This window comes from Onychostoma macrolepis, chromosome 08 (genome assembly GCF_012432095.1).
Source record: "Onychostoma macrolepis isolate SWU-2019 chromosome 08, ASM1243209v1, whole genome shotgun sequence".
In the NCBI taxonomy this organism is placed as follows: Eukaryota; Metazoa; Chordata; class Actinopteri; order Cypriniformes; family Cyprinidae; genus Onychostoma; species Onychostoma macrolepis.
This window is the reverse complement of record NC_081162.1, coordinates 28,564,186-28,576,859: the sequence shown is the minus strand read 5'-3', so window position 1 is coordinate 28,576,859 and position 12,674 is coordinate 28,564,186. Positions and strand designations below refer to the sequence as shown.

General features: G+C 34.6%; 2 protein-coding genes across 4 annotated transcripts in view; one reads left to right on the top strand and one right to left on the bottom strand.

Moving 5' to 3' along the window:
* Positions 1 to 406: 406 nt before the first annotated feature.
* Positions 407 to 11,258, bottom strand: LOC131545197 (GRAM domain-containing protein 2B). 2 transcript variants are annotated; one of them, XM_058783779.1, is made up of 14 exons: positions 11,102 to 11,258; positions 7,427 to 7,546; positions 7,257 to 7,344; positions 6,229 to 6,298; positions 6,034 to 6,137; positions 4,936 to 5,031; positions 4,787 to 4,858; positions 4,641 to 4,709; positions 3,524 to 3,638; positions 3,335 to 3,439; positions 2,618 to 2,702; positions 1,708 to 1,809; positions 1,391 to 1,472; positions 407 to 802 (listed from the first exon to the last, which is right to left on the bottom strand). In XM_058783779.1, the coding sequence occupies exons 1-14, from the start codon at positions 11,224 to 11,226 to the stop codon at positions 755 to 757; spliced, it is 1,281 nt and encodes a 426-aa protein (XP_058639762.1). In that variant the 5' UTR covers positions 11,227 to 11,258; the 3' UTR covers positions 407 to 754. The 2 variants fall into 2 exon arrangements, with proteins under 2 accessions (XP_058639762.1, XP_058639763.1); XM_058783780.1 differs by lacking the exon at positions 11,102 to 11,258 and adding an exon at positions 9,147 to 11,089 and having other exon boundaries at positions 7,427 to 9,058.
* A 743-nt stretch (positions 11,259 to 12,001) lies between these two features.
* The window catches only part of nudt12 (nudix (nucleoside diphosphate linked moiety X)-type motif 12), a 9,955-nt gene continuing 9,282 nt past the window's right edge, over positions 12,002 to 12,674 (top strand). Inside the window, exon 1 of one of the 2 annotated variants that reach the window (XM_058785491.1) lies at positions 12,002 to 12,110. The gene's annotated coding sequence lies outside the window, so the exon portion shown is untranslated. The remainder of the gene's footprint in view (positions 12,111 to 12,674) is intronic. The other variant, XM_058785492.1, reaches the window with a different exon arrangement.

Sequence of the window (12,674 nt, the reverse complement as noted above, 5' to 3'; positions counted from 1 at the left end):
CATGCACTCGTCCTCATTCCAGTTCAGAGAGAAACAATGGTTTTCTGTGGAGAGGAGCGATGACATTCAGTCACATTAGCATTTAACACAACACGCTCTTTCACAATCTCACTCTTTACAATGCCGAGCTGAAAGAGATCCTTCGCAAAGCACCTCCTCAAAAGAACATTGTGTTTCAGAGCACACAGGATCGGGAAAACCGCTTTGTCTTTTCTCATATGATCATCATGCTCTGTTTTTCTTCATATTAGTTCCACACTTGCCTGTTTCACCCAGACAAATAAAAGCAGCAGGGTTTGTGTTTCTTTCTGAACGTCTGCAGGTTGTGCAAGTGTTGTTGTGCGTCATTAAATCACAACGACAAGCATCTCAAAACTTTCCTGAGCTGTTATGATGACATTAAACATTCAGTCTATGCAAACTTTATTCACTCCCAATGACAACAATACACAGTTTTTCATTCATATCTAATGAGATTCAGCAGGAATCACTACAGTCTGTTCATACGAAGATAATTCATTTTATACATTTAATTTAAACAGTTCAGTCAAAAACACTGGCTCAGCTTATATCTGATGCTTGTATAAAACAGCAAATGAGAACTAGTTCTACTTATAATGGTGATTTTTTCACAGTACTTAAATTCAATGTGTCGCTAAAAACACAGTGAAATCATGATATTGACTGGAATGGCTTTCATTCCCGTGGCTTTTCCTCCGAGAGAAGTGCTTTAAACGGGACGTATGACTTTCATTCAGACCTCAGATACGTTCTCCAGCAGCCTCTGCAGGTTTCTGTGAATCTGGAAAAGCATGATTGTGTTGTTCAGAGGAGCTCCTGATCACTCATCGTTATAAACACTGTGCATGATCATCTTTAAACCAGTTATGATTCTCTCTTCACAACGCTTACAGGAATTATTCACCAAAAAATGAAAATGCACTCATCCTCAGGATCATCCGAGATCAGGATGAGTTTGTTTCTTCATCAGGTTTGTAGAAATGTGTCTCTGCATCAGTGTGTCAGCAATGGATGCTCTGCAGTGAATGGGTGCCGTCAGAATGAGCTTTTGCCATCAGCTTTTGTCTTCTCCGGATGTTAACTGATGGACTGGAGTGCTGTGGATTACTGTGATGTTTTTATCAGACTCTCATTCTGACGGCACCCATTCACTGCAGAGCATCCATTGCTGAGACACATTTCTACAAACCTGATGAAGAAACAAACTCATCCTGATCTCTGATAGACCTGAGGGTGAGAACCTTTTCAGTACATTTGCACCAGTGTTTGTGTGCCAGAGTTCATCAAATAGATCAGTTACGTTGAATGTTTGATTAAGAAAACCTATCCTTCCACTCTGAGACGTTCAGATGCGTTCATACAGACAAACCTTTTCCAGCTTCAGAAGACTTGCAGAGAGAACCGAGTAGATCTCAGCTGTATCTCCAGCAAATAGACTTTGATATTCATCTCTGGAATCATAACCACAAATACAGCGTTTCGTTACATGATGTCTGATATACACAGATGACAACACAAACAGATTATATGAAGAATACAACAGGAGAATTATATATAAAAAATATCTACAAAGATTTGATGATCTACTGAAATCTGGTGATATTCTGCTTTACCAAACAACTCAAATAATACAACTGAATTAAAAATAACTTAAAGTTAAAGCCATTAAATCATTTTTATCTTTACCTTTTATTGGGAAACTCCATTGACACGAGAGATGTCAGACGCTCCTCAAGAGACATGATCTTAAACGCCATGTAACAGGAGGACACCAGCAGCACACAGACCCTGAGAGACCAGGAGCAAATCATTTACACAAACGTTTGGATTAAAAGTCTCTTCTGCTCAGCAAGGCTGCATTTATTTGATCAAAAATGCAGAAAAAATGTGAAATATTATTGTAATGTAAAACAGCTGTTTTCTATGTGAATATGTGTTAAACTGTAATTTATTTCTGTGATGCGCAGCTGTATTTTCAGCATCATTACTGCAGTCTTCAGTGTCACATGATCTTCAGAAATCATAATAATATGCTGATTTGCTGCTTAAGAAACATTTCTGATTATTATCAATGTTGAAAACAGTTGAAAAACTATGATGCATTTTATTTTTCAGAAATCAGAGATGAATGGAAAGTTGAAAAGAACAGCATTTATTTGAAATAGAAACCTTTTGTAATATTATAAATGTCTTTACTGTTACTTTTGATCAATTTAATGGGTCCTTCATGAAAATATTAATAAATATATTAATTCCTATTTTTTGTAACCCCAAAGATTTGAATGATAGTTTATCGCTGTTTCCACACAAAAAAATTAAATATTGGTTACACTTTATTTTAAGGTGTCCTTGTTACAGTGTAATCACACATTTAAGTACTGAGTAATATTAAATAACTACATGTATTTACTATATGGTTAAGGTTAGGATTAGGGTAATTATGTATAATTTATTGTTATTATAATAGTAAGTACATGTAACATGTGCAACAAGGACACATTAAAATAAAGTGTTACCAAAACATTAAGCAGTAAAAACTGTTTTCGATGGCTTTTGACCAGTAGTGTATGAATGAATGAGATGTTTAGAGACTCACAGAGAAAGATAGATCATCACCAGAGCGTTCAGAGACAGAGACACCGGCCGCAGTGTTTTCATGAACTCCTCTGATCCTGAAGAGACTATAACACACGTCAGCAAATCACTAACACCTGCTGCTCCCAGAGAAACTCAAGATGTGTGTGTGTGTGTGTGTGTGAGCGAGCGAGTGTGAGTGTGTGTGTGAGCGTGTGTGAGTGTGTGTGTGTGTGTGTGTGTGTGTGTGTGTGTGTGTGTGTGTGTGTGTGTGAGTGCGTGTGTGTGTGTGTGTGTGTGTGTGTGTGTGTGTGTGTGTGTGTGTGTGTGTGTGTGTGTGTGTGTGTGTGTGTGTGTGTGTGTGTGTGTGTGTGTGTGTGTGTGTGTGTGTGTGTGTGTGTGTGTGTGTGTGTGTGGCGTGTGTGTGTGTGTGAGCGTGTGTGTGTGTGTGTGTGTGTGTGTGTGTGTGTGTGTGAGCGTGTGAGTGTGAGTGTGTGTGTGTGTGTGTGCGTGTGTGTGTGTGTGTGTGTGTGTGTGTGAGCGTGTGTGAGTGTGAGTGTGAGTGTGTGTGTGTGTGTGTGTGTGTGTGTGTGTGTGTGCGTGTGTGTGTGTGTGTGTGAGCGTGTGAGCGTGTGTGTGTGTGTGTGTGTGTGTGTGTGAGCGAGTGTGAGTGTGTGTGTGTGTGTGTGTGTGTGTGTGTGTGTGTGTGTGTGTGTGAGCGTGTGAGTGTGTGTGTTACCAGTGTATGGTGAGTTTGCAGTGGCGCTGGTTTCTTGTGTGTGAGAATCCAGTTCAGCATCTCTTTTAGTCACTTCAGTAAAAGCTTGGGACCGTTTTGGGAATTCTGTGAAAGAATCACATGTTGAGAAAGAATCAAGAACCAATAACACATCAGAACCTCAGTGAACTTCGTGCTGTTCAAACACACTCGGTGTTTTGATGAAATCCGGTGACTCCGGACAGTCGGAGCTGCTGCTGTCGTCCATGTGCTGACCCGTCTGTCTGACCGGACCGTCCAAATCCGACAGATCTGCAGAGAAATCCTGCGCACAGACATCAGTGTGAATATATATAACACAGCCTTGCTTCTATTTGCAAAAAAAAAAAAAAAGAGCCTACTATTAGCTCATCTGATCAAAAATATCAATAAAATGTTCCATCACACAGTTTTCTCACAAGATAAGAATGAAGATTATTTCATCTTTTCAATTATGCAAACCTGGACCACAAAACCAGTCATAAGGGTCTTTTTTTTTAATCCTTTTTCAGATTTTTGATCAGAAAAGCTGAATAAATAATCTTTCCATTGATGTATGGTTTGTTGGACAATATTTGTCTGAGATACAACTATTTGTAAATCTGGAATCTGAGGGTGCAAAAAAATCTAAATATTGAGAAAATCACCTTTAAAGTTGTTCAAATGAAGTTCTTAGCAATGCATATTACTAATCAAAAATGAAGTTTTGATATATTTACGGTAGGAAATTTACTAAATATCTTCATGGAACATGATCTTAATATCCTAATGATTTTTGGCATAAAAGAAAAAAGGATAATTTTGACCCATACAATGTATCGTTGGCTATTGCTACAAATATAGCTGTGCTGCTTATGACTGCTTCTGTGCTGCAGGGTGACATTTATATGCATCAGCTTTACTGCACTTGTCAAAATAACAGAAATCAGTTTTAATAACAAAAAGAAGTATTCAAAATATAATTTACTGCAAAGGTGTGGAAAAAGTGAAAATCAAGATCAGGTGTGAGTTTTGAACCATTTATACATGTGAAAATGGGCTGAGAATTGAACAAATAATTGTGAATTTGAATCAGTCTAATGACTACAGTGTGATCAGTGGAGTCTGAATCATGAACAAATGACTCTCTAAACGATTCACTGTAATGAATCAGTCGAAAAGACTCACATTTTGAATCGGTCTAACGACTACAGTGTGAAATGTATTGGAGTATTCATTCAGTATTAGATATGAGTACTGGATTTATTCAGTGTGATTATAAATGAAGGATTGGAGACAGACGGTGTACCGTGGGCAGAGATGCCGGATGTCCTCTCAGGCTCTGAGACGGGATTTGACTGATCCCAGGACTCTTCTCCTGCAAACACACCACAGTTATTCATCAGAAACAGTACGATTCAACTGAACTGAATTTAATGTGACTGAAGAACCTACAACCAGATGAGGGCAAACAGACATCAGAACCTTGTAGGTCGTGTCTCGAGACAGAAATGAAACAAACACATGCTGTAAAAAACACAAAAACAGCGATTAGAAGAAACTAAATCACAGGTTTATTCACACGAGAGCGAAGTGTGCTTTACCCGCTCGTGCGCTGTAGAAATAACCAGCGCGTTTGGCACCAAGATAGCAGTTTTTGTTTTCTTGATGACTGTTACTGAAGCAACTGGAATCACAATCTGAATGAAAAAAATATGATGCATATAATTCAAACACACTACTGTTCAAAAGCTTGGAGGTTTAAAAAAAAAAAAAAAAAGAATACTTTTATTCATGAATGATGCATTAAATTGATCAGAAGTCACAGTAAAGACATTTATAATGTTACAAACACTGCAAAGAACTATTTTCTTGATATTTTTGTCTTGTTTTCTAGTATAAATATCTAAACATTCTTGATTCAAGAAGCATTTACTTGACGAGTTAAATCATTTAAGATATTAAGTCGTTTTCTGTAAAAAAATTATATATATATATATATATATATATAAATTTTGTTAGTTTTTGCTTAAAACAAGCAAAAATATCTGCTGATGGGGCAAGAAAAATAATCTTAATTCAAAGGCTAAACAAGATTATTTTTCTTATCCAATTGGCAGATATTTTTGCTTGTTTTAAGCAAAAACTAACAAAAGTTTTATATATATATATATATATATTTTTTTTTTTTTTTTTTTTTACAGAAAACAAGACATAATATCTTAAGTCCTTTTACTTGTACAGTAAATTAATCTTGATTCAAGAATTTTTATATTTATACTAGAAAACAAGACAAAAATACTAAGTAAGAGAATAATTTAATGCAGTGTAAATATTTCTATTTAAAATAAATGCTGTTCTCCTGAACTTTCTAATCATCCTGTGAATCCACAACTGTGTTCAACATTGATAATAATCAGAAATGTTTGTTGAGCAGCAAATCAGCATATTATTATGATTTCTGAAGATCATGTGACACTGAAGACTGCAGTAATGATGCTGAAAATACAGCTGCGCATCACAGAAATAAATTACAGTTTAACACATATTCACATAGAAAACAGCTGTTTTAAATTCTAATAATATTTCATAATTTTTGCTGTATTTTTGATCAAATAAATGCAGCCTTGGTAAGCGTCCTTTCATAAACATAAAAATCTTTGCTATTCCAGATGTGTTTCTCAGCAGTTTTCAGGTTTTGCCTTAGTGTCTTTTCCGAACACTTTGGAATGGAAACAGATCCAGTTATCGGACACAAACAGTCTCCCCTGATACAGAATGTCCTTCTGCAGGGCGCATGTGTAACCTGGAATACATTAATCATATCAAAGCTTCTTTACGTGTTCAATAATAGTGCAATAATCATTGACGAATCAAATCAATCTGGTCGTACGTACTCTGTCTCAGTTGTTCGTCTTCACTTATGTCTTTAAAAACTTTGTGGTACTGGATATTAGTGCGCAGAGACTGAAACACAACATGATGCGTGTTCAGTGGTGTAGATCAAAAATCACGATTCATACTGTAAATAAAACCTCCTGTTTGTTGTCCAGCTGAACTGAGATCTGCTGAATTAATCTGAATCAACTAAAAAAGTGGAAAAGTGGACGGACGCACCGGGGTTATCGTTAAATAAAACTAAATAAACTGAAACTGAAATAAAATATAAAGCTACATTTAATTTAATGAAGAAAAATAACTGAAGCTGAAAAAAAAACTACATGTAAAAAATGATTTTTCAAAGTTATAAATAAAACAAAGACAAAGTACTTTTTATAAAAAATGATATTTTAGTTTTTCTACTTTAAAATTCAATGTTTAATTCAATGCCATTTCTTTGCAATTATTTGTGAAATCTACTAGGATTCAGTGTAAACCGTTTTATAGACATATTTAAACAAAAATAATAAAAATAAAATGATTTTATAAAATAAAAATGTTGAAAACACAACAGAATACTAAATGCTTAATTAAAGCACAAAATATAAAAATAAAAGCTAATTAAATAAAACATATTAAACAAATTATACAATACAAGCAAATACTATTTCAGTGTAAAAAAGACATATTTTTTAAATTAAAAATTAAAAATGATGAAAACACACATCACAATACTACACGTTTACCCAAACTTAAAATGAAAACGCAAAATATAAAAATAAAAACATTTAATATTTTATAATATTAAAAAAAAATATATTTAATAATTCAAAATACACTGTAAAAATGATTTTTAAAGTTGTAAATAAACCAAAGATGATAGAAGTTCATCATACAAGAAAATACTATTTCAGACTTTCTTCTTAATTTCGCATTCATTCAGTGATCATTTCTTTATAATTGTGAAAATTACTAGCAATTTCTGCATTTTTTCCCAGTGCATTAATAACTCTAATAGTATCTGTATGATAGTGAAATCACACACCTGAGCGGACTGAGGTTTCCTGCGTTCACACTTTGATTCGGAGTCACTCTGGACTTGCAGAAGAAGTGACGGATCAAATGTTTTGGATCTGAATCAGGAGACACATCTGAAGTGAAGCGGATCGTGTGTGAATGCGTTCGTTATGGTTGATTTAAACTCTATGCACTGACCTGACGAGGATGGGTTTTCTTCTTCTGGTAGAGACGTCAGCCTCAGCGTCCAGCGAGATAAAAGCATCAGTCCTTGTCATCTTGTGTCCTTCCTCCTCGTCGATGTTTTCAGCATACTGACTGTGAAACAGACATATCCATACAAATACATACGGGTCATTCCACGAAATCGGTGCCTTTTGCGTCCCTAAGAAATAATCAAACATAGATTTAATATAACAACAAATATGTTATGCTTTCATCAATATTACATCAAAATCGAATATTATTTTAAATAATTTAAATAGCATTTATGCTGGTAAGGGTTTTTGGCATGTCCCTCACTATGATTTTTCTTTTTCAGCAGGACTTTTAATTTGCAAAATGATTAAAAAATCTAAATATAAAAATTCTAAATATAGTCTCATTGTTAACCAATGTTTTTGGCACAAGTATGCATTTTTTTCTATAAAATATAAATAATTTTATTGGTGTCCCCTGATTTCATGTCAGCCCTGTTACCCTCATCAAAAAACCCTTGTAAAATAATGTACGTTCACCTGACATCACTTCTAGGAGGTTACATCATCCCTCAACCAGGATTCCTGCACTTAAAACACAAGCATGTTTCTCTCTCACTTCTATAATCTTCTGTTTTGATGATTTATGAGGCCTGACTGAGGGAGGGACATCGTGCAGTATCAATACTGTTACCATTTTTTTTAAACGTAAATTTAAACAAAATTTTTTATTTTATTTAATATAATCAATATCTACAAGTGGAATCCTTTCAAAGTGTACATTATTTGAGCTTGACTATTAGCTAGCAATTAACAAATTTGTTTGAAATCATCAAACCTGTTACTTTTCCGGGTAACAGGGATGATATTGATTAGGTTTGACCCTGTTTTTAAAGATTGTCTGTGTAAAATTCAAACATTTTAAAGGTCACCCTCGGTATATTATTGAGCTAATTCCTATATCATTCAGTGGCGTATGAGTTCTAATTAAACTATAGTATCTAGTGACGCTTGTGTCGGTAACAGGGTTGACAAAAATACCAAAACATGAGGTAGAAAAATTGTCATAAAATAATAAATTACATCATAGCCTGAGATGGCACAGTGCAATTTCTTGTCATTTTAAGGTGTCTTCATTTCATGGATATTTAAAAAAATATTGATTAAGCTTATTTTATTTTTCAAATTTTCCAAGTGGAAAAGGCACCGATTTCGTGGCATGACCCATACAGCGGGTAAAATAAGTATTGCACACATCATCATTTTTCTCAGTAAATATATTTCTAAAGGTGCTGTTGACTTGAAACTTTCACCAGATGTCGGTAACGACCCAAGCAATCCATACATACAAAGAAAACAAAACAGAAATGAAGTTGTGTGTAATAAAATGGGAAAAAGTATTGAACACGTGAAGAAAGGGAGGTTCAAAAAGGCATGGAAAGACAATCAGTGATTAGACAGCAATCCTGCTCCTCGTCAGTGGAAATTAATATTAGCTGCTTCAGTCCCAACACCTACCGAACCAGGATGATGATGAAGATGAAACAAGACAACGATCCCAAACACAGCCAAGCAAACTCTCGACTGGTTTCAGAGAAAGAGAATAAAGCTGCTAGAACGGCCAGACAATCACCTGATGTGAATCCAATAGAAAATAAGAACTAAAGATCAGAGTTTACAGGCAAACACTAACAGGATTGAGCACAGACATCTCATGTTACCTTGCAAAACAGTTCAGCCTGCTGAGATCCTCTGGAGATCCTTCAAGCTTGTAAACATCTTCTAAAAAACGTGCATTATAGAAGCTTATTTAAGCATTTCTGGAAGACTGGTTAGTTTCACCAGACTGTTTTATTCGAGCTCATCGCCTGAAGACAGAGCTGTGCTGGTTTACCATCTCCTCTGTAATGGTTGTGTCACGCTTTATTTAACCTGACCCGTCTCTTCCAGTTACACCAGAACATTCAAGCTGTGGTTTAGTGTTACTGAAACAAGAGTCTTTCAGCAAACTCCGTCTCACGCAGGAAAAACTCACTTCTTGCTTCTGAATGATGAAGGACTTTCTGTAATTTATGAACCTTTCAGTGATCAGTTCTTAATAGAACCATTTTTTTTTCTTAGTGTGAAGAATATTTTAATCATCTGAAGGATTTTTATCCAATTTAAAGGTTTCATGAATGTTAAAGGTTCTTTGTGGAATGATTGATGCCAGTAAAGAAGCTTTATAATTGATTCCTATAATTGATCAGTCAAAAAGATTCACAAACCATCTCCAACTCACAATTTGAATCAGTCTAATGACTACAGTGTGAACACTGGTGTCTGACTCATGATCAAATGACTCACTAACCGATTCCTTGTAATGAATCAGTTACAAAGACTCAGAGTGAACAGTGGAGTCTAACTCGTGATCAAATGACTCACTAACCGATTCCTTGTAACGAATCAGTTAAAAAGACTCAGAGTGAACAGTGGAGTCTGACTCATGATCAAATTAATCTATAATTGATTCTTTGTAATGAATCAGTTAAAAAGACTCAGAGTGAACAGTGGAGTCTGACTCGTGATCAAATGACTCACTAACCGATTCCTTGTAATGAATCAGTTAAAAAGACTCAGAGTGAACAATGGAGTCTAACTCATGATGAAATGACTCACTAACCGATTCCTTGTAATGAATCAGTTAAAAAGATTAATAAACAGACTCAAACTCACAATCTGAATCAGTCTAATGACTCAACACTCTTAAAAATAAAGGTGTTTTCACAGTGATGCCATCAAAGAATCATCTTTGGTTCCACAAAGAACCTTTCAGTGATCAGTTCTTAAAATAACCATTTTTCCATAATCTGAAGAACATTTTAATATTCTAAAGAAATGTTTTTCATCTAAAAAGAGCATTAAAGGTACCACCAGTGTTGGGTGTAACTAGTTACTAAATAATTAGTTACTGTAATTTAATTACTTTTCCCTTGAAAAAGTAAAATAAGGGATTACTCTTATTTTTTCTGTAATTTAATATTAAATGCAGTTACTTCTTATGTAATTGAACTTAACACTGTGTGTAGACTGTAGAACATTTATATACAATACAATACAATCGTGGATTTAACATCAAAAGTTAAAGTCTAACCTTAAAATGCATGCTTTTTATATACCCTTCTCACTTTAAATACTTTGGTGAGTTAATAAGAATATTGATAACACTTTAGTGCTCAATAACTTGTTGGTTATTAACATGAATATTACTGGGATAATTTGTACAGTAATCTAATTACACTGTTGAAGATGTAAGTAGTAACTAGTAATTAATTACTATTTTGGAGTAATTTACTCAACACTGGGTACCATGTATGTTAAATGTTCTTTTTAAGTAATAATAATAATATATATATATATATATATATATATATATATATATATACACTGACTGGCGGTTCACCATCATGTTCAGTGTTTGCCAAAAGCCACAAGACAAAGTCCTTCTGCTCACATAAAGTCAACAAACCATGTGCTCTGTTCCAACATGATATTACACAATATCTGGGAATATGGATATTTAAGAATGAACCTGGATGCATAGCACACAGAATGATACATTTACGACAAAATGATGATCATGCATTTTGCATTATTGTGTGAATCGGTCTGATTGAAGGAGAGATGCTGATCTCACCGCAGTAACACACACTCGTCCGTCTGCTGGTGTGGAGGAACGGAGCACGTCGGTCTGCTCCTGGACTGAACCGGATCCTCAGAAAGCAGAAGTTTCTCCATCAGGATGACCGTGACCGTGTGCATCGGATCCCATCAGAGTTTCTGAGGCTCTCAGAGGAGCTTCTGACCTACAATCAGCTCCGAGTTAATCAGTGATTTCGCTGTTTTGCTGACCAATGCAGAATTACAACTAAACAAAACCACACTGAGCTCAAGAGATGATCAAATACATCTCCAAAAATGACTGAATATGACCACAAAACCACACACAAGGGTCAATTTTTGGCAGAGGCAGACAAAGCACACAACTCCATTACTTGAGTCAAATATTACTCCATTACAAAGTTGTAAAGACGGATTTTTACTTAAGTAAAAAAACCTTTTAAAAGTACTTAAGCACTAAAAGTAAATTTCCTTTTGTATGTCAATGCACTGTTTTATTATTGTTGTATGTAATACTTGCAATACCTCTGAAGCAACTTATAATACATTACAGCAAAAGTTTGAACATAGATATTCATTATGTATATTTCCATATTTTAGATTAATAGTAAAGTGATAAACTCTGAATGAAATAACACACAATGAAGTCTGGAAATGTGTGCATGTCTGGTTTGAGAGCTGTTTTTTCTTTTAGTATCCATTCCAGTTCTTATATGAGAAGTGAATTCAATTTTTTTTTTTTTTTTTTTGTGGTAAAATAAAATAAAATAAATTTTGCATTACAAATAATGTTTGAACTATGAACTATGTGGATTATAAAGTTTTTAAGATTATGAGTGCCGTCTGCGCGCTGCTGTAATTAGCGCCGCTCTCCGCCAGGTGTCGCGCTTGCGCAGAAACACGCGTCGCGTGTGAGGCGCGTCACTGCGTCATCAACGCGCGACATACAGACGCGTTACAAAACACACACAAAAAAACACTTTGAACTTCAACCCAACCTATGAAATCCATAAACAGTTCTGCTGGTGAGTAGTTATATTTATCTGCCCGGTTTAATAAATAATAAAATGCGTAAATAAATGCTTGCCTTTTTTTTTTTTACTGTGTAGGAATAACTATAATAAAATACAGAACATTAATGTATACAATCTGTCTTTGTCAAATAAGGTATCATTACTGCTGCTCATTCTTCAAATAAAAAAATAGCACTAACTGAATATAATCTTCTGTGTGACAGAAATACTATTTCCATAATTTAATAGTGATCTAATAATCATCGTGAATTTACATATGTCAGAAGAAAAAAGACTATTACTATTATACTAGTCTATTGATTTTTGTCTCTAATTATTGTGTCCTGCTGAGCAGCAAAATTAATTTGTAATTGAGAAACCTTTTACTAATCAGGACTGATATGAATATGATTATGTTAGAGAGACGGAGACAGTACAATTAAAAAGTATTATTACAAATTATAAAGAATAATGTTGATGTGGAATTACTTTAAAGTGTGTTTATATAACAAGTGATTTACAGCAAAACTAATTAATTATAATGAATACAATTAATTATAATAAATTAATAATAAT